This window comes from Pongo pygmaeus, chromosome 12 (assembly GCF_028885625.2).
Source record: "Pongo pygmaeus isolate AG05252 chromosome 12, NHGRI_mPonPyg2-v2.0_pri, whole genome shotgun sequence".
Classification (NCBI taxonomy): domain Eukaryota; kingdom Metazoa; phylum Chordata; class Mammalia; order Primates; family Hominidae; genus Pongo; species Pongo pygmaeus.
The window spans coordinates 29,329,037-29,349,210 of NC_072385.2; the positions used below are offsets into that span (position 1 = coordinate 29,329,037).

Sequence of the window (20,174 nt, forward strand, 5' to 3'; positions counted from 1 at the left end):
GCCAACAGTCTCATTCCCATGATAACCCATTAATCCATGAATCCATGAATTCTTAAGGGCAGGGCCCTCAAGATCAAATCACCTATCTCTTAAAGGCCTCACCTCTCAATACTGCCACATTGAGGATTAAATTTCAACACAAGGGCTGGGTGTGGTGGCTCATGCCTGTAATCCCAGCACTTTGGGAGGCCGAGACGGGCAGATCACGACATCAGAAGATCGAGACCATCCTGGCTAACCCGGTGAAACCCCTTCTCTACTAAAAATACAAAAACAAAATTAGCCAGGCGTGGTGGCGGGTGCCTGTAGTCCCAGCTACTCAGAAGGCTGAGGCAGGAGAATGGCGTGAACCTGGGAGCCAGAGCTTGCAGTGAGCCAAGATCGTGCCACTGCACTCCAGCCTGGGCGACAGAGCGAGACTCTGTCTCAAAAAAAAAAAAAATTCAACATGAGTTTCAGAGGGGACAAATATTCAAACCATAACTAGGACCTTATATAATGATGAAAGGATCAATCCCCCAGGAAGACATAACCATCCTAAATGTGTGCACACTGAGCAATCAAACTGCCCTTTCTTTTTCTCTGAGCCGTACTTCAGTGAATTCAGGTTATTCTAGCAAATCTCACCACTGCGCTAGGGATCTCCAAGACCACCTCCACTTGCAGAGATCCAGTAGAAGGACTCACAGGACTTAGCATATAATCGTACGCATGGCTAAGATTTATGACAGTGACCCAGTAAAGATACCCAGGATCATGATGGAAAAAGAGGCAGAGTCTGGTGGAACCCTTGTGAGGCTTCCTGTGTGCTCTCCCCTCCCCCATGAGGGATCATACAAAGTTCACTCCTCCCCCAGCAATGAAATGCAGCAACATGTGTTTGAGGTTTCTTCCCAGGGAAGCCCATTAGAGACTCGGCACCTAGAGTTTTTATTGAAAGCTGGTCACATAAGCACCCTATGTCTAGCACATGCCAACATTATAGACTCCTAAAAGGAAAGCAGGTGTTCAGCATAAACCATATTCTTTGTACAGTCTAGGCACAGGGAGCCACTCTTATCAGTTAATGGTTGACTGGGAACACTCCAAGAGCCAAGTTCCCAGACCCTAGCCAAGGGCCAAACTTGGCAGCAGAGCTTTCTACAAGAGCAGTCTCAGGCCTGCAGTGTTATCTCTTTTCTGCACAGCTGCATAACCCTGTGGATATGCTTTAAATAAACATTGACTTGGACTCTTTAAATGGGTGAATTGTATGGTATATGAATTATCTCCCAATGAGATTGTTTTTTTAAATCCCAGCAAGATTTTCTCGTAGACATAGACAAGCCTCTTCTAAAAAGTTATATGGAAAAGCAAATTGCTCAAACAAACTTGACAAAAAGGAATAAAATGGGAGGTGAACACTCTCCCTTATATTAAGGCTCACCGTATAGCCACAGCAATCAGGATGGTGTGGTATTGATGGCGGCATGGACACACAGATCACTGGAACTGAGTGAAGGATACAGAAATAGATCCGCTCGGCTGTGCATGGTGGCTCACACCTGTAATCCTAGCATTTTGGGAGGCTAACAGGAGAATCACTTGAACCTGGGAGGTGGAGGTTGCAGTAAGCCGAGATTGTGTCATTGAACTCCAGCCTGGGTGACAAAAGTGAAACCCCATCTCAAAAAAAAAAAAAAATCTACTCAAATACGTTCCACTGATTTTTGTCAAGGGTACAAAATTAATTCAATGAAAGGGGCTGCTTTCAACAAATGGTGCTGGAACAATTAGAAAACCAGAGGCAAAAAAAAAAAAAAAATGAACCTCAGTCTAATCTTCACAATGTATATGAAAATTAACTCAAAATGGATCGTAGACTTAAAGCATAATATTAAACTTTAAAAACCTTGGACAAAATCATTGGGACTTGCACACAAAAAGTTCTCAGACCAGACACCAGAAGTATGATCCATAAAAAGAAAATGTAAAGTTGGACCACATCAAAATCAAAACTTTTGCTCTCAGAAAGCCCATGTGAAGAGGAGGGAAAGACAAGCTACAAATGGGAGGAAAACATTTGCAAACCACATAACTGACCAAGGACTAGTATCTAGAATATAGAAAGAAGGCTCAAAACTCAACAGTAAAAGAAACAAACAATCCAATTAGAAAATGGGCAAAAACATAAACATATGTTAAAGCAATTGTAAATATGCACATGAAGGGACACTCAGTCCATTAGTCACTGTGGAAATACAAATTAAAACCACAAAGAGGCGGGGCATGGTGGCTCACACCTGTAATCCCAGCGCTTTGGGAGACTGAGGCAGGTGGATCACCTGAGGTCAGGAGTTCAAGACCAGCCTGACCAACACGGTGAAACCCTGTCTCTACTAAAAATACAAAAAATTAGCCAGGCATGGTGGCGGGTGCCTGTAATCCCAGCTAGTCAGGAGGCTGAGCCAAGAGAATCGCTTGAACCTAGGAGGCGGAGGTTGCAGTGAGCCTAGATTACGCCATTGCACTCCAGCCTGGCAACAAGAGTGAAACTCCGTCTCAAAAAGAAATAAATAAATAAAACATAAAACCACAATGAGATATCACTACTCACCTACAAGATTGACTAAAATAAAAAATAGTGACAGTACCCAATGCCAGCAGGGATGTAGAGAAGCTAGGTCACTCACACAATGGGAAGGTAAAATGGTCTAGCCACTCTGAAATACAGTTTGGCAGTTTCTCATTAAACCAAACATACAATTTACCATCCAAACCAGCAACTGCACCTTGGGCATTTATTCCAGAGGCGTGAGAACTTATAGCCACACAGAAGCTTGTATACAAACATTCATAGCAAGTTTATGTGTAATAGCCCAAAACTGGAATCAGCCTAGATGTCCTTCAATAGGTGACTGTAAATAAACTATGATCCATCCATAGTGTGGAACACTACTCAACAATAAAGAGGAATAAACTATTACTTGGAAGCAATCTAAGTGTCCATCAACTGATGAATGGATAAAGAAAATTTGGTACATATACACAGTGGAGTAGTATTCAGCTGTAAAATGGAATGAGATCCTGTCATTTGCAACAACATAAATAATGAATAAGATCTAATATTCACTAGCACAGCAGGTGACGATAGTCAATAATAATTTAATTGTATATTAAAAAATAAAAGTATAATGGTATTGTTTGTAACACAAAGGATAAATGCTTGATGTGATGGATACCCCATTTATCCCGATGTGATTATTACACATTGCCTATATCAAAATATCTCATGAACCCCATAAATATATACACCAACTATGTACACACAAAAATTGAAAATTAAAAAAAAAGAGGAACAAACTATTGACACACAACTTGAATGAATCTCTAGGGAATTTTGCCGAGTGGAAAAAACTCCAATCCCAAAAAATTATATAGCATGAGTCCATTTATAAAATATTTTGAAATGACGTAGGGGTGGGGAAAGCAAGAGAGGAATGTGGTTGTTTGTGGTGGTGGATACATGAACCTGCACAGGTGATACAATTGTCTAGAAATAAATATACACACAAATGAGTTGAAGTAAAACTTGGGAAATTTAAGATCAGCAGAGTGTATCAACGTCAGTATCTGGGTTGTGATATTATACCATAGTTTTTGCAAAATATAACCATTGGGGGAAGCTAAGCAGGGTGTAAAAGAGATCTCTCTGAATTATTTCTCTCCTTCCTTCCTTCTTTCTTTTCTTTTGTCTTCCTTTCTCTTTTTTTCCTTCTTTTCTTTTCTTTTTTTTGAAACATCTGTCACCCAGGCTGGAGTGTGGTGACATGGCATAATCACGGGTCACTACAGCCTTGGCCACTTAGGCTCAAGTGATCCTCCTGCCTCAGCCTCCCGAGTAGCTGAGATCACAGGCAGGCACCATCATACCTAGCTATTTTTTTGTTTTGTTTTTTTGTAGAGACAGGGTCTTGTTGTGTTGCCCACACTGGTCTTGAACTCCCGGCCTCAAGGGATCCTCCTGCCTCAGTCTCCCAAGTAGCTGGCGACAGTTGGGAGCCACTGCACTTGTCTAATTATTTTTATTTTTTTGTAGGAGATGGGTCTTACTATGTTGTCCAGGCTGGGCAACTGCTGGGCTCAAGGGATGCTCCTGCCTCAACCTCCCAAAGTGCTGAGATTACAGGCGTGAGCCACTGCACCCAGCCTGAATTATTTCTTACAACTGCATGTAAATCTACAATTATCTTCATAAGAATTTCAATTAAAAATAATAAATCAAGCAGAATCCTATAATTCAGGAAATGACATCATGACAGGCCCCATGAAGTACCCCACAGCCCTTTCCTGCCCATTTCTTGGGGGGTCCAAGGTCTCAGGGTTTCTTCCGCTGACGCCCATTCTCTCTTCTCACGGTTGGAGTGCGACTCCTTCCTTTCTTTCAAAGCACTCTCCTGGCATTTCCATCCGTGCACACAGTTGCTTTTCCTCTGGACACACAGGCATCATTGCCTTTAACAGAACCAGAGCAGGGCTCCTTAGCAGAGGGAGGTCAGAGGCCAACAGAGGACCAGAGTGCTGCCCACCTGGAGGTGGTCAGTCCCCACGGTGTGCAGCTGTGTGTGCACAGGGTGCGTTCTCACACAAGGCTTTTACGGATGTGATCTCTATTGTCTTTAAAACCCAGAAGCGAGCCCTCTAGCAAACCTACGATGAGTATATTGGTCTTTCCCCCAATGTTTTATGCCTGGGTGAAGCAGCCATTTCTCTATGTGTGCAGCAATTGCAGAGTGATTTGCAAAAACTGTCCTACTAATATTTGCCTAAGGGAGGAACTGGAATTTCATTTTGGTTGGGGGTGAGGGTGGTTAAAAAGAGCACGCCTTGCTGGGACCATCTTAGAGTAGAACATACAAGCTCTCCCAAATCAGTTCTCAGAGTCACCGAGCTGTGCGCAGGCTGTTCAAGGGCATCTGATTCATCTTTATCTCTTCTTTCTGGACCTTGTGTTAAGGAAAGAAATGGAAACACCAATAAGAGCATTGTCTTAGAGAGATTTGGCCATGAACCAGGATTGTAGCAAAGGGGCAACTTCTCTCACTACCACCAAGTACTCCAAAGAAGCATAGAATCTAATTAAAATAAATGTAGTCTCAAGATTAGCCCTTATCTCCTCCCTATTGTTTCCATATTGCCCCCTAAGCCCCGGAAGTTTAGGAATTCTGATTCCCAGGTCCCTGAACCTGCACATCCTGCTCCTCCCTCCACACCCATCTGCTGGGGAGGGGAGAAGAGGGTGCCCACAGATGCAGCAGGGGGGTCATGACAGAGCCGGGAACCAGGGCACTGGTGGTCCACTTAACTGGACACCTGGAGAGGTGGCTGAGCAGCAGGTGGGGGCATTCGTTTTCACTGGGGTGGGATGGGGATTGTGGTGAATCGTGCTGAAAAATGCAGAGGCAGCATTTGTCCTCACCAAGGAGAGACCAAGGTTTGATTTTTAAAACAAATGAACAGCTTGAGGCTATTTTTTTAAATGAAAATGACCATAAATGTGCAACGTGTGCCACACGAACAAGACCACTTCACAAAGTCCAGCACATTCCCCCTCCCTTCCTGCTCCCCTATCAGGGCAGAATGGCCTCCCCAGATTCCAATCCCGTTTAGTTGGCAACCAGATTGAGGTTTGGACCTGGGTATAATTGCTGACTCAGAAATTCATGGAAGAATCCAGGCCAAAGTATAAAATACTTTATTATTGTCTAGGGGAACAGGGGAGTGGAGAACGTGTGTGTGTATGTATGTGTACGTGTGTATATGTGCGTGTATTATATCACATCTGGAGAAACAGCTCTGTGTAATTAACCTTTATTCTCCACCTCTTAGGCAAAATCCCTGGGTTTTGTTTCAAGGATAAATTTGTTGTCATTTTCCAAACATGAATCCCCATTCTATGTCATGTAAAGTCTGCAATCAGCCATTGGGAGGCTCAGGTTCCCCTTGGGGATATGTGGAAACAGCCTCGCCCTCATCCCTCCCGAAACACACACACTTTCCTCTCTCACCACGTCAGCTTTTTCAACTCGGCTTATTAAAGGCCTTTAAAAAGCTTCTAAAACTGTGCCTTCAACACGCCGTGCCTTTGTTCTTCCACGCCTTTGTTCTTTTGCAAGCCATGAGCTCAGGGGCGCTGCCTGGCGGGCCTGAGACTGGGGAATGCAGGGCCGCGGGTCCACAGCGGCTGTGCAGACGGTGGAACAGAAGAGGGAGAGGTTCGTCTTCCAGGCTTCACCGCGCTGAGGGCGAGCGGGTTCACAGGGAGCCGGCGGCGGTGGTACCACAGCCTGGTGATGTCAGACACCAGTGGTTCTTTCAGAGGGGTCTCTCCAGCCCCAAGCAGGAGCCTGTTTTCCTTCTGTGTGTGCAGCCAAGGCCCCTGGAGGGGCTGAGAGTTGGGGCTGAGTCTTCCTGGGGCCAGGGCCCCCCACAAGGCCTCCGATGAACCCCAGAGGGCCTCCCTCTCAGGTACTAATAAGGTGTCCAAGTTGCAACCCGCTTTTTGGCCTTGTCCACCCTGTGGTTTTCAAGGCTGGTTAGAACTTGCTAATGCTAAAAAATATGTATTACCTGGTTGCTCTCTGGCAGATTAAAACACATGTGTGGAGAATAACAGCCTAGACTGCACCCTTCCTTGCTTGGGAAAGGTTTTAAAAGGAGGTACCGCTCTGAATACCTCTCACGTCGGGAACTGTATCATTTTATCGCTCTCTTGCCCATCTCCAACAGACAGACGCCCGTGCAATGCAACGTGTTATTTGCTGTCTGCCAGTGAAGCTTAACCCCCAGTGGCTGAGTTTTGCCTCAAGAAGGTGAACGTGGATGTGTTATACTTCCCTCACTTCCACATGTCTCCCCCTCGGTCATCATTTTGCAATTAAGGTGTTCATAAAATCGAATGGGTCAGGATACAGTTAAGTAATATAACAATAATGGCCCCAATGCAGAAAACAACTAAACCCCAACACACACAAGACCAGATTTTAAAGGAAGATTGTTCTTGTTAATTTTCAGTTTCAAAAAATTGATATCTTACTTTTTGCTTCTTGTGTACATTTTTTTTGCCACACACGTGATTCCGTCTTAAAAGACAGAATCATAGAATAGGTAATATTCTACTCTGAAGTCAGAGGGAGGTCTCCAGCTCTGTGAATTCTGTTTGTCCTTCTTAATCTGCAAGTTGGGGATAATTCTTATCTACCTTCCTAACAGGTGTTCATGAGAACTAGGGTAAAACAAGTAAAACATTTAGGATGAGTAAGTGCTGAGTGTATTTTAATGATTAATATTATTAGTATAATCAAAATTATATTAGTTTTTCAAAATTATAATGACATATGTCTGAATGTGAATATATATATATTTACTATTTTAACATATGTAAAAATATTCATCAAGTCAAAGATATCTTCTCTTAATCAAAACCAAAATAATTACTTCATGTGCTTTGAGGAAGAGTTACGATGAGAGCCTTTAATGATTGGAAGATGAAGCGCCTTTGCTCTGAAATCTGACACAGAACAAGTATGGTACATGAATTAGGTTTTATTACATTTTTATCCTCTTACCTTTGTAATTGCTTCAAGTTGTTTCACCACTGGTTAGGGTGATTTGCGAGGGCAATTTATGATGCCAAAATGATGTCAATGAAAGTCTGGACTAATGATAAATGATGTCAAAACCTGAGAATGTAAATGCAAATTGTAGTTAGACTAAGAAAAGTTAATGCCAAAGAGCATATTAAGCTAACACTACATTTGAAAGACTTTATGGGAAAAAATTAAAGAAAGAAGATGAGTTATGTGCTATATAATTGTGTCTCAGTCCTCTCTATGCCTGACATTTTTTAGACAAATTGATCATAAAAATTAAAGTAAAACGTGGTTCTCAGTCTGTGACTTCACTGTACTGAGTAAAGTGGACAATTTGCTGGTGCCCAGAAGAAACCAGGCCCACCTCCATTGTCCCTGCATGAAGCCCAGAAGGAACCTTCAGACCATTGTGTAAGACCTGGGGGACCTCTGAGTCCCCGTGTTCCAGTGAGAGCTGGAAAAGGTCTTGGGGTGGGGGTCACCAAATCCCAATCCTTCCCTTTACAGGGTGCAAAATTGAGGCCCTGGCGCTTCATGTGACTTGCTTAAAGCAATATAGCCAGCTAGCTGCAGAGCTGAACTAGGAGGCCCGTTCCATTGTGCTGCAGGAATTCTCAGCCCTTCTCCCTCCCCAGTCTTCCCCATCTGGGCTCTTCTCCCTCCATCCCCAGCTGACCCTGCCCTTCCCTCCAGTGGTTATTAAATCCTAACATCTTAGGCCAGGTTTGGCCTGGGCCCTGAGGAGCAGTCACTAAGGGGGGCAGCTCCCAAGGAATGCAAATGACCTGAGGATGGACTCGCCTGGGAGTCACTCCTGTGTCACGGTCTGCCTTGTGCTCTGTTGTTTTTCTCTGACTCGATGATTTGGCATTGCTAAAGCATCACAGGCCTCGGAGAGCAAGTGGAGAAGATGCCTTTTGGACTGGAAGCCCTTCCTTCACAACAAGGCCAGCTCTGGATGTTGTGTGTGGTTTCCTTGGTGCTGTATTTTAGCAATGACTGTGCTTTTGATCACAGTCTGATAAATGTCCCAAAGGCCTGACTCAGAGCCACAGTCTGGAAATGATGCAGGGGGCAGTGAGCCCAAAGACACAAAGCTGTCCCGGTGGGCACGCAGGGCTTCTGCCTGAAACAGCCACCTCCCAGCCTGCCCTGGCCTCATGCTCCCTGCACCTGCTCTTGGGTGGTGGCCCCATATGGGGAACTGCACCCTGGTGGAGCACTGGTCTACCTCAACCTCCCTCTCTAGCCTAGTCCAGCCTTGCCTGCCAGATGAAAGCCCAGCAATGCCTGCATTGTTCACTCTTCTGAATCTGCCAGACTCTCAGGGTGCTGGTAACCTGAACTTAGACCCTCATGAATCCCCACTTGCTGGTCTCCAGCAACTCTGCTCACCTGCCTTGTAGCCCAACAATGTTATTGCCTCCTAATCCCCCTGTCACTTGAATATTTTTGTGGTTCTTTGTTTGCAGAAGCCTCAGAAACTAGGTGATTTTAGAAAATAAATATGATCTCATTAAACCTACATGATGACCCCTGTTGTGAGCCAGTCTCTTAAATTAGGACATTCCAGAGGTGGAAAGAGACAGCCTTGCCATTCGTTTGAACAAATGAATGTCTTTGTCCGGCCAGGTAGAAATGGGGACTTTTTCATAGATGACCCCATCTCTCCATGAGGTTGAAATATTTTCTCTTTCTCACCATTAGGTTGATGCATAAAGTCTCCCAATTAAATGCTAAAAATTAACATAGCTCTCCCAGTGAGGATTCCTGCTATACACAGACCCCTACAGGGCAGGCAGGTCACTTCAGGCTTCCCTATAAAGATGAGGAGGGTGATGCCACCTTCTTTTCAATTGCTGTTGAATTAAGCCCATATTCTGCATTGAACAGAGGCAGAAACTTGGGAGTATCATTTAGGAACTCAAAATAATTGAGAACATTACTCAGTCATAATGAGCATTACTCATTAGTCCAAAGCTCCCAGAGTCAGGGTGGAGGGAGAGGGATGAGTGATAAAGTTGAGAGTTTTCCTTGTCATTCCTTTAAGTCTGAAACCAGACATTCTAGCTTTGAAATATCTGTTTCTGAGTATCTATAGGAATGCCCCATGAGGATCAATGTCACCATTCAAAATTGTTTAATAAGCTATCCTTATATGGTGATGTGATGAACACCAACCAGATCAGGCTAACTGATCACAAATGCAGCTCTCCTGAGCTCATCAAGCTGCCAATTGACAGAGATGTGCACTGTTGGACTAACAAGAGAATAGGATGGCCCCCTGATGTACGTTTTCCTAGCACCCAACACTTCAGTTGTCATAACCCTCACTCAACATCTTTGTGATTAGTGATTATTTGTGTGACATTTTTCCTCCCCAATAGGCTATAACCTCTGTGAAAACAGACCTTGTCTCCCTGGATCACAGCTATATCCACCAAAGCCTGGCACAATGCCTGACATTCAGTAGACACTGATGAATGAATGAGAGATGGATTGATGATGGATGGATGGATGGTTGGTTGGATGGATGGATGGATGAATGGATGGATGGATGGAGCTCAGTGTATTCATATTGTGGTCTTGCATTCATTTTCCAAAGAAAACATATTAGGAGTAGCATGCTGACACAACATGGAATTGGGGAGAAATTGCCCTTCCTCCAATTTAGTTGAAGAAAGTCTCACAAGTAATTTTTAGACATCTCTAAAGAGTGATGACCATATTTTGCTGATTAAATTTCTTTTCTATTAGCCCTTTATTTAGTGAAATTTCACTTCTGATATTTTCTTCTGTCTTATTTCATTCTAGTCTTTATTCTAAGTTTGATTTATTATTTGTTGTTTTTGTTGCTATAATGTCCCAGAATCTGTGGCAATGGGCTGTTTATAAATTTTACCTGAAGAAACTGCATAATATTCACACCTACCCAAGATATCATTGAGATATGATGCATTCTCTTGGGCTGTCATAACAAAATACAACCGACTGGGTGGCTTAAGCAACAGAAATTTATTTTCTCACAGTTCTGGAGGCTAGAAGTCCAAGATCAAGGTACCCCAAAATTTGGTTTCTGGTGAGGGCTCTCTTCCTGGCTTGCAGTCAGCCACCTTCTTGCTGTGTCTTCACATGTTCTTGTCTTTGTTCACATGGAGAGAGAGAGAAAGAGAGCAAGTTCTCTGGTGTCTTCTTATAAGGACACCAGTCCTGGATTGGATTAAGGCCCTATTCTTATGACCTCATTTAACCTTAATTATCTCCTTAAAGATCTTATTTACAAATACAGTCACATAGAGGGCTAGGGCTTCAACATAGGAATTTGAGGAGAAGGCAACTCAGTCCATAACACATGACAAATGGAATTCCTAAGACACTCCAAATTCTTTGCCTTTGGCTCCTCTAGCATTGCCCATCACCCTATGTGCATGTGCAGGGCTTATCCATATACCCTTTCAGGTTGAACAGGTGCTGTGTCCTGCAGCCACTGGAAAGTCCACAGCAAAATTTCTATTTTGATAACAACTCTTATTAAAAGATGAAGAGTGCCTTTCTAGTGGGTTTGTGTCCAGACCCTGAATCTGTGTGCCCTGTTTTGAAATAAAACATTATGTGGAAACATTTATCAGATGGGTATCAAGCATTCTGCCCAGTTTTCTATGACTTGGTTTGGAGAGTGGACTGACCCAAACCTTCAGAAGAGAGCCCCTGGGGCTTTCAAGAGGCTGGGGAGGATGTAGAACCATCCTATCTGGAAGGAAAGCCATTTTCCTCTACCTCCCCTCTGACTCCCACCTCCTCCCAGGTCCTCCTTACCTGGATGACCATTGCCTGGCTTCCAGAAGCACAGCAAGAGGCTGCTGGCTTCCTCTTCTCTTTTTTATGTTCAGGTAGAGCTGAAACCATCAGGCATGAGGATGTGTGCTGACTTGGAGTGGACGGACCCACCGAAGTCATGTCTGCCCTTGGCTCAGCCATAACTCTGGGGCTGAGTGACAGGGAAGTGGGAGGAGACACCACCAACTCTGGCATCTTGAGAATGGACATTCCCTGGTGCAAGTGAACTGGGCTCACAGCTTATCGAATGCCCATGATTAAAGAAAAAATACACTGTACTGCATAGATAGGACCGAGTCTGTTCTCCATTATGTATAAACTTTTCCATTATCTTATATGAATCCAAGAGGCATGGTGAAATGAAATTTACATCTCTATTATTAATTACCAGTTTCTTTGTTCTGTAAAGGTGTTCTTCTACATCCATCAACTCAGAGGATGTTATCATTTCTGTATCGATTATTTAAAATGCACCAAAATAAAAAAGTAATAAGAATTCACGTTCATGATGATTTTTCTTTTCCCACAGGAGTGAATTCTACCCATGATGATATCATATTCTTGCTTCTGAAAGGAATAAACCTTTAAAAATAAATGCGTGGTTGTCCCAGTTACAGAAATGGATTTTTTAAAGCCCCAAGCTTGTGATCATTACCATTTGTGGATAGAAACATAGCAGAGGGTTTTTCAATAAAAGTTATACCCCTAAACAAATAACCTTGCTGCAAAAGAAACTTCGTGCTTCTGCTCAGAGACAGGTGTCTTGCTAAAATTACTTCTCTGTTTTCTGTTCCTTCACAGTGGAGATGCCATTGCCTTTGAAAAATCTACTAATTATAACAGCATTATCCAACAAGAAGCAACAGTGAGTGTTAATCAAATAGATTTACTATAATAGACCCAGATCTAGCAATACCAGTGATTGCTTAATTCAATCCAGCTGTTTTTCTGTGTGTAATGTTCTTACTCTAGGTAGCTCCTAACCATTCACCCATCTGACCATAAATGTTCAGTGCCCACCACTTTCCACATGCTGTGCCAAGACAGACATAGTCTCTGTCCTTAAGGAACCTACTGTTTGGCTGCACATTCCCTGCTTAACTGTGTTTCTTCAGCTAAAATTAAAAAGGATATATAGGCTGTTGGCAATAAATGTGTCTGAAGTGTCTCCCTATTACAGTTACAGCTCTGAATTAGGACACCAGAACTATGAATAACTAATGTATGACATCATGAGTTGATTTTATTTTAGTGGGCCAAAACGATATGATAGTACTTGGATACTGTCTTAGTGCGAGCTGCAAATTACCATTGACAGGATGGCTTCAACAACAAACATTTATTTCTCACAGTTCCAGAGGCTGGAAGTCCCAGGTGCCAGCATCGCCAGGTTACGGGAGGGTCCTCTTTCAGGCTGCAGATGACTCCTCATTGTGTCTCACGTGGTGAAAAGAGAGGGAGCAAGCACTAATCTCATTCATGAGAGCTCCACTTTTGTGACCTAATTACCTCCCAGAGGCCCCACCTCCAAATACTGTAATGTTGGGATTAGAGGTTTTTTGTTGTTGTTGTTGTTGTTGTTGTTTTGAGATGGAATCTCGTTCTGTTGCCCAGGCTGGTTCAAGCGATTCTCCTGCCTCAGCCTCCCAAGTAGTTGGGATTACAGGCGCCCGCAACCACGCTGGCTAATTTTCTTATTTTTCGTTGAGACAGGGTTTCACTAAGCTGGCCAGGCTGGTCTCAAACTCCTGACCCCAAGCGATCTGCCCCCCTCGGCCTCCCAAAATGCTGGGATTACAGGAGTGAGCCACCACGCTCAGCCAGGATTAGGGTTTTAACATATTACCTGGCGGGGGGCGGTGGGGATACCAACATTCTGACAATAACAGATACTGTCTTGTTGACAAGTGTCATTGAACAGATAACCATTTATAAACATGTTTAGTGACCAGCCCTCTTCAGGGCTGAATGGGTTGTGAAAGAAAAGCTAAAACCAAACAAAGTCCCTCTACTTAAGTAGGACACAGTTTTGTAGTTGGGAAGCTAAGATAGACGTGGAACAATGGGTACCAGGTCGAGTGGGCAGTGCAGGCCATGGGTGGTTTGGGAACTCCAAATTGGGGGTGGAGGAGAGGGGCTATGGGAGGCAAGAGTGATTAGAGAGGGCTGCACTCAAGAGTGCGGTTCCTACTGTTGTGACAAATTAGCACAAAGTCAGTGACTTAAAACAACACAAATTTGTTGTCATACAGCCCTGGAAGTCATAATTTCAACACCATTCTTACCAGACTAATATCAACGTGTTGGCAGAGCTGTGTTCCTTCTGGACATTCTAGGGAAGAATCCATTCCTTCCCTTTTCCAGCTTCTAGAGGTCACTCCCATTCCTTGGCTCATGGCCTGCGCCCCATCTTCAAAGCCAGCAAAGACAGGCCAGACCCTTCTCATGCTGCAGTCTGTCTGGCTCCCTGCAGCTGGGAAAGGTGGCCCTTTCTAAAGCACCTTTGTGATGACATGAGGCCACTTGGATAAGGCAGGAAACCCTCCCATCTCAAGGTCCTTAACCTTAATCACATCTGCAAGGTCCCTTTGCCATGCAAGGGAACATATTCATAGGTTCCAGGGATTAGGATGTGGACATTTTTGGGGTGGAGGGGCCTGATTCTGCCTGTCATATTATCCTTGAGCTAGTCCTGAAGGGGGTCACTGGCTCCTCACTTAGGAGGGTGTTCATTTTGAGGGTGTAGCCTGCATTGGAGCTGGGAGGTGATGACAAACGTGTGTGGAAGCCAGCGTGCATATGCTGGGGAGCAGCGCACTGGGCGAGGTGGGTGGAGAGGACCAGAGGGCACAGAGCTTGTCAATGCTAGGCAGAGAACTTGGATTTGACCCAGGAGACCATGGGGCACCATCGAGGCATCTTCAGAAGGGGAGTAACAGGATACATTTGCTTTGGGGGGTGATAATTCTGGGAACAGTGTCTTCAAGGATGCAGGAAGAAGCAAAGGCATTCAGGAGAATTGATGGGGTAATCCAGGGGAGGCAGATGGTGCCTGATGGAGCAGGTGATGGTGGGAAGGTGTCACACATCAGACTCCCAGGGGCTGACACCTAGTGCACGCTCACTAAAGAATGAGTAGATGAATGGTAGCATGTAACTCCAATGACATTTCTTGGGTCTATTGAAAATCTCAAACTGCATTTAATATACCTAAAGAATCCACGTAGAATTTCTCATTTTTTTCTTTGTCATTTTTTAGATATAGCTTTTGTTTATACATATTTGTCATTATGCAGTATTTATTTATTTATTTTATTTTTTAGAGACGAGGTCTTGCTCTTTTGCCCAGGCTGGAGAGCAGTGGCATGATCACAGCTCACTGGAGCCTCCAACTTCTGGGCTCAAGGCATCCTCTCACCTCAGCCTCCTGAGTAGCTAGGACTCCAGGCGTATGTCACCATGCCCAGACATGTTTTTTTTTTTGTTTTTTTTTTTAAATTTTTTGTAGAGACAGGCTCTTACTATGTTGCCCATATTGGTCATGAACTCCTGGCCCGAGGCAATCCTCCTGCCTCAGCCTCCAAAAGTTCTGGGATTACAAGCATGAGCCACCACACTCAACACAGTTATTGTTTAAAAGTTGGTGGATTTTTAAAGACTGATATATAATAGATGTATATATTTTCTGGATACACGTGATATTTTGATACATTTCTATACTGTGTAAAGATCAAATCAGTATAATTGGGATACTTATTGCCTTAAACAGGTATCTTTTCTTTATCTGGAGGCAGCCAAATGATTCTCATCTGGGTATTTGAAAATATCAAATAGATTTTTGTGAACAATAGTCACTCTACTAGATTGATCAAAGCCTAGGTCTCATTTCTTCTGACTGTCTGTTTGTACCCATTGATCAACTTCTCTCCATCCCCTTCTTTGCTTTGCCGAATTATTGTTTATGCACTGGAATTCCTCAGCATGCTTCCTGAATGCCTTCTGCTGTAGAGAATCTCCTGCAGGGATCCACACTTTAGTGGTCTGTACTCTACTTTTACTTTAGATTTCTGGTTGTTTATGTTGTAAAGGAAATATTTCAATTTATGATTTTAAAAATATTGTTTGTGAAAGAACAATTCTTTTCACAGTTTTTAATGAAAGGATTATGCCTATAAGTAATGTCTATGGAGGAAGAGACCTCAGGGAATTGACTTCAGGAAATCATGAATTTGCTCTTCATTATGTTGTGTAATAAAACACTTTTACATTTTCCTTGTAATTGTTTATTGAATATCTTAACAGTACATTGTCAGATGTTTTCTTCTGAACAGGTGAAACTGTGTTGTATATGCCATGGTGAAATGTAGAGATTTCTGTAGCATTCAACAAAGAACTGTCGGCCTAAAGCTGCAGTTCTCAGCATGGGCATGCAGAAGGCTCAGTAGGGAAGCTGGTTACACATCTAGAGTTCTTGTCTCATCAGATTCACTAGAGGCCTAGGAACATGGATCTCAAGGGCCCCAAGGGATTCTGATGTGTTTGAGAATGCTGCTTTGGGAATACCAGCAGTAACACCCAGAGAACATTGACATAACCAGGGTGTGAGTGCTCTGGAAAATATGGATGCAGTTGGGGTCTTGCATTATGAGAGGTTAGCCCAGAGTTAAAATTGAGGATTCCTCAGTTCTCTAACAGAACACCTATGATCAGGCCAATGAGCTTCATGGAATAGCTCCATCCTTCAGTATGATCAACTTGAGCATCATCCATACCCACATACAAGAAAACCCATCTTCTTTTTTTTTTTCTGTTTCAAATTATTATTTATTTAATTATACTTTAAGTTATAGGGTACATGTGCACAACGTGCAGGTTTGTTACACAGGTATACATGTGCCATGTTGGTTTGCTGCACCCATCAACTCGTCATTTACATTAGGTATTTCTCCTAATGCTATCCCTTCCCCAGGCCCCAACCCCTGACAGGCCCCAGTGTGTGATGTTTCCCACCCTGTGTCCAAGCATTCTCATTGTTCAATTCCCACCTATGAGTGAGAACATGCAGTGTTTGGTTTTCTGTCCTTGTGATAGTTTCCTCAGAATGATGGTTTCCAGCTTCATCCATGTCACTACAAAGGACGTTAACTCATCCTTTTTATGGCTGCATAGTATTCCATGGTGTATATGTGCCACATTTTCTTTATCCAGTCTATCACTGATGGACATTTATGTTGGTTCCAAGTCTTTGCTATTGTGAATAGTGCCGCAATAAACATACGTGTGCATGTGTCTTTATGGCAGCATGATTTATAATCCTTTGGGTATATACCCAGTAATGGGATCACTGGGTCAAATGGTATTTCTGGTTCTAGATCCTTGAGGCGGCACCACACTCTCTTTCACAATGGTTGAACTAGTTTATAGTCCACCAACAGTGTAAAAGCATTCCTATTTCTCCACATCCTCTCCAGCACCTGTTGTTTCCTGACTTTTTAATGATCACCATTCTAACTGGTGTGAGATGGTATCTCATTGTGGTTTTGATTTGCATTTCTCTGATGACCAGTGATGATGAGCATTTTTTCATGTGTCTGTTGGCTGCATAAATGTCAAGAAGACCCATCTTCTGATGACTCCGAATAAAGCCAATATTCTAAAGTGTGGTGTGAATGAGGCTTAGACAGCACCCAATAGAGAGACTCCTTTGAGCTGTCCCCTCTGTGTTCCTGCTTTATGTATTTATTTAGACATCTATACCCCTACATCATTCCAACAGTATTAATGGGGGAAGTTTTAACATGGCATCTTCATAATATTGTGTGCATAGTATGCATTTTCTCCAGGGAGAGGGTCAGTTGCTTTCATCAGATTCTTAAAGAGGTTCAGAATCACAACAGAGTTATGAAATACAGACTTTAGGGCACTGAGAGGACAGTTAAGCATGCTCTCTAAACTTCCGTGATCCCCAGTGCAGTACTGGTTGACACTGGGGCATCGGAGAGGAGGAAAACACAGTGGTGCCTGTTTTGAGTGTGTGCAGCACTGTGTGGGATGGTGGCTGAGCTCACTCCTCCTGTAAAGGGTGGGCACAGGTGGTTAGAGAAGCTGCCATGCCCTCACATGTCTTATAGACAGGAACCTACCAAAACCCACAGAAGCAATTCTATAAGTGAGTAGCTTAGTGAGGCTTAGGGTGCGTAAGGACTGGGCAGGCTAAGGATGGAATGCTGACCTTGGAACTATAGGGTCAGAGAGCGGGTCATGAGGTTTGAGAGAATGAAAAGTCACAGTCTGGCGTAGCAGGGTTGGCCGCTCAATTTTCAACTTGGAGGAATTCTTTCATCCTACTTTATTGTAAGTGAAATTATTTAAAAGCAGTCTATGACAACGCTGAAGAAATCATTTCAAATAAAATTGATACCCTTTATTCAGACCAGGAGGAGACCTCATGCCTCCCCATGCCCAGAGGGGACAGCAGCATGAGTGACACAGGGAGGCAGGGAGGAATGTTGCACTTGCTTTCCGCCATGCCACCTTTCTTCCTCCTTCCCATCCTGTAATTGGTTCTTTTTTTTCTTTTTTTTTTTGAGATGGAGTTTTGCTCTTTCTCGCCCAGGCTAGAGTGCAGTGGTGTAATCTTGGCTCACTGCAACCTCCATTTCCTGGGCTCAAGCAATTCATCCACTTCAGCCTCCCGAATAGCTGGGATTACAAGTGTCCGCCACCACACCCAGCTAATTTTTGTATTTTTAGTAGAGACGGGGTTTCACCATGTTGGCTAGGCTGGTCTTGAACTACTGACTTCAAGTGATCCACTCACCTCAGCCTCCCAAAGTGCTGGGATTATAGGCATGAGCCACCACGCCTGGGCCTGTAATTGGCTCTTCTAAAGGAAAGTCCATGCTCCTCATTTTCCTTGTTTGCAATGGCCCTGAGATTTCTCATACAATGAACCATTGTTATGATATAGGCAGGATGACCCAAACAAGGTATGATTTCATTTCAAGGAGGAACAATTACATGGACAAGGGTTGTAGAAGTGTATTGTGATATTAAATAATTCATAGATAATAGTCTTATTGTACATTGCTATAGAGGATTTGTAAATGGATGATCCCAAGAGAGATACATTTGGTAATACATTAAATCCTATCCCTTCCCTGATGTCCATCGTTCATAGAATTATAGACAAAAACTAGCAGCATTTGGAGTAAAATATGAGAGGAAAGTTGCTGGAATCAGTAATGTGTGCAGAGGTGTGGCTAAAAGGTTATACACAATACTAACTTAGAGTAGCGTGATCATAAGATGATTTGTATGCCAAAAAAGTATTGTATTTTAAGACATAATCCATTGCACAAATGATTTTTAGTGTGAAGATCATTCACCAATGAAGACAGACCCAGTTGGATCCCCTTTGTCTGAATTCGGGAGATGTCCATTTTTGGAGCAAGAACTGGCAAAGAAATACTCCTGTAATATGGTAGGTTTACACTCATGGGGAGATTAGCCTTTCAGGCTGTGTGATGCTTAGGGCAGTAAATAGCTTCCTTTTGTGCTTGTGGTCATGGCTGTGTCACATGGAATAATGTTTGCCTTTGCCAGACCCATGAGGACCAGCAGCCTTAGCAGCCTTCCCTGGTTTGATGGTGCTCAGGAAGTTCAGGGTTCCTTATCACATCCTGTGGCAAGGCTCCTGCTGGGACTGCCTCTTCCCCAAGACAAACAAAGGAACAGATATATGGATTTTCTAGAAATTAGGGCTGGGGATTATGGAGGGGAAAATTGAAGTTTAGAAAAAAAGGTGTCAAAGTTTGGTGGCCTTTGTAGTAGTAGAATAAATCTGCAAATATGAGTTATGACATTGAAATTAAAGCTACATGGACTATCAGCCTATAAGGTCTGCATTAGTTTATAGAAACAAACAAACAAAATGCTGTGGCCCAAGTGAAGGGCCCAGCTATTGTCATTTGAGAATTGCAACAAGACCAGCCTCTGAGAGCTTCAGAAAAGTCTGTGAAGATCAGTTCATTTTTGAAAAGGCCCACAAGCTGAAATAATTTTCCATATTCTTCCTAGATGGCCTTCCTTGCTGACGAATACTGCAACTTTTGTCGAGACATTTTACGAAATGTGAGGAACCAAGAATTTGAGAGGGTAGGGTTTTATCTATAAAATACAAGCATTTATGACTCCTTATTAATCATTTTTATTTGATGAGACTCCATCAACCGATGTCCAGTGGTAACCCACTGCACTGAAGTGCTTACAAGCTATGTGCCTATCTTGTAGTCATTGAGTTCTGGAAGGTGAGATTGATTTTCAGTGTAATCAGTTGGAAATTCTCCAAGGTGCTAATACAGATAACCTTAGGCTCTAAATACAAATTCAGCTATTTTTTAGATCCTAATTCTGCTCATTTTGAATAAAGTATTGGTAATAAAATTCACCCTGGAATTTTCAGTGGTGCCGAAGAGCCATTTTATTGATATGCCCTAACTGAAGATGGAGCAGGACTTCACAGCTGAGTGATCTGGCATGGGTATTGTCACGATTGGATTTAATCCTAGAATTGGCTGTGGAAAACATGAATAAATCTTTCAGCTATTCTGAGTTTCATCTTCTGCAGTGTGAGATGAAAATCCAAGGAAACAAGTGCACATTCAAATGAGAATTTTTTCCTGATGCTTCAGTATATTCTAAGCA

At 43.1% G+C, this 20,174-nt stretch overlaps 1 protein-coding gene across 27 annotated transcripts in view; it reads left to right on the plus strand.

Annotated features, from left to right (window-relative positions):
• LOC129030870 (DNA-binding protein RFX8-like) overlaps positions 1 to 20,174 on the plus strand; it is a 103,065-nt gene that overhangs the window by 59,332 nt on the left and 23,559 nt on the right. For 24 of the 27 annotated variants that reach the window (XM_063649174.1, XM_063649163.1, XM_054476679.2 and 21 more), the window contains 3 exons: positions 12,270 to 12,333; positions 18,841 to 18,951; positions 19,548 to 19,625. In XM_063649174.1, coding sequence (XP_063505244.1) covers positions 12,270 to 12,333; positions 18,841 to 18,951; positions 19,548 to 19,625 — 253 coding nt within the window. The remainder of the gene's footprint in view (positions 1 to 12,269; positions 12,334 to 18,840; positions 18,952 to 19,547; positions 19,626 to 20,174) is intronic. The other 3 variants (XM_063649167.1, XM_054476680.2, XM_063649188.1) reach the window with 2 other exon arrangements.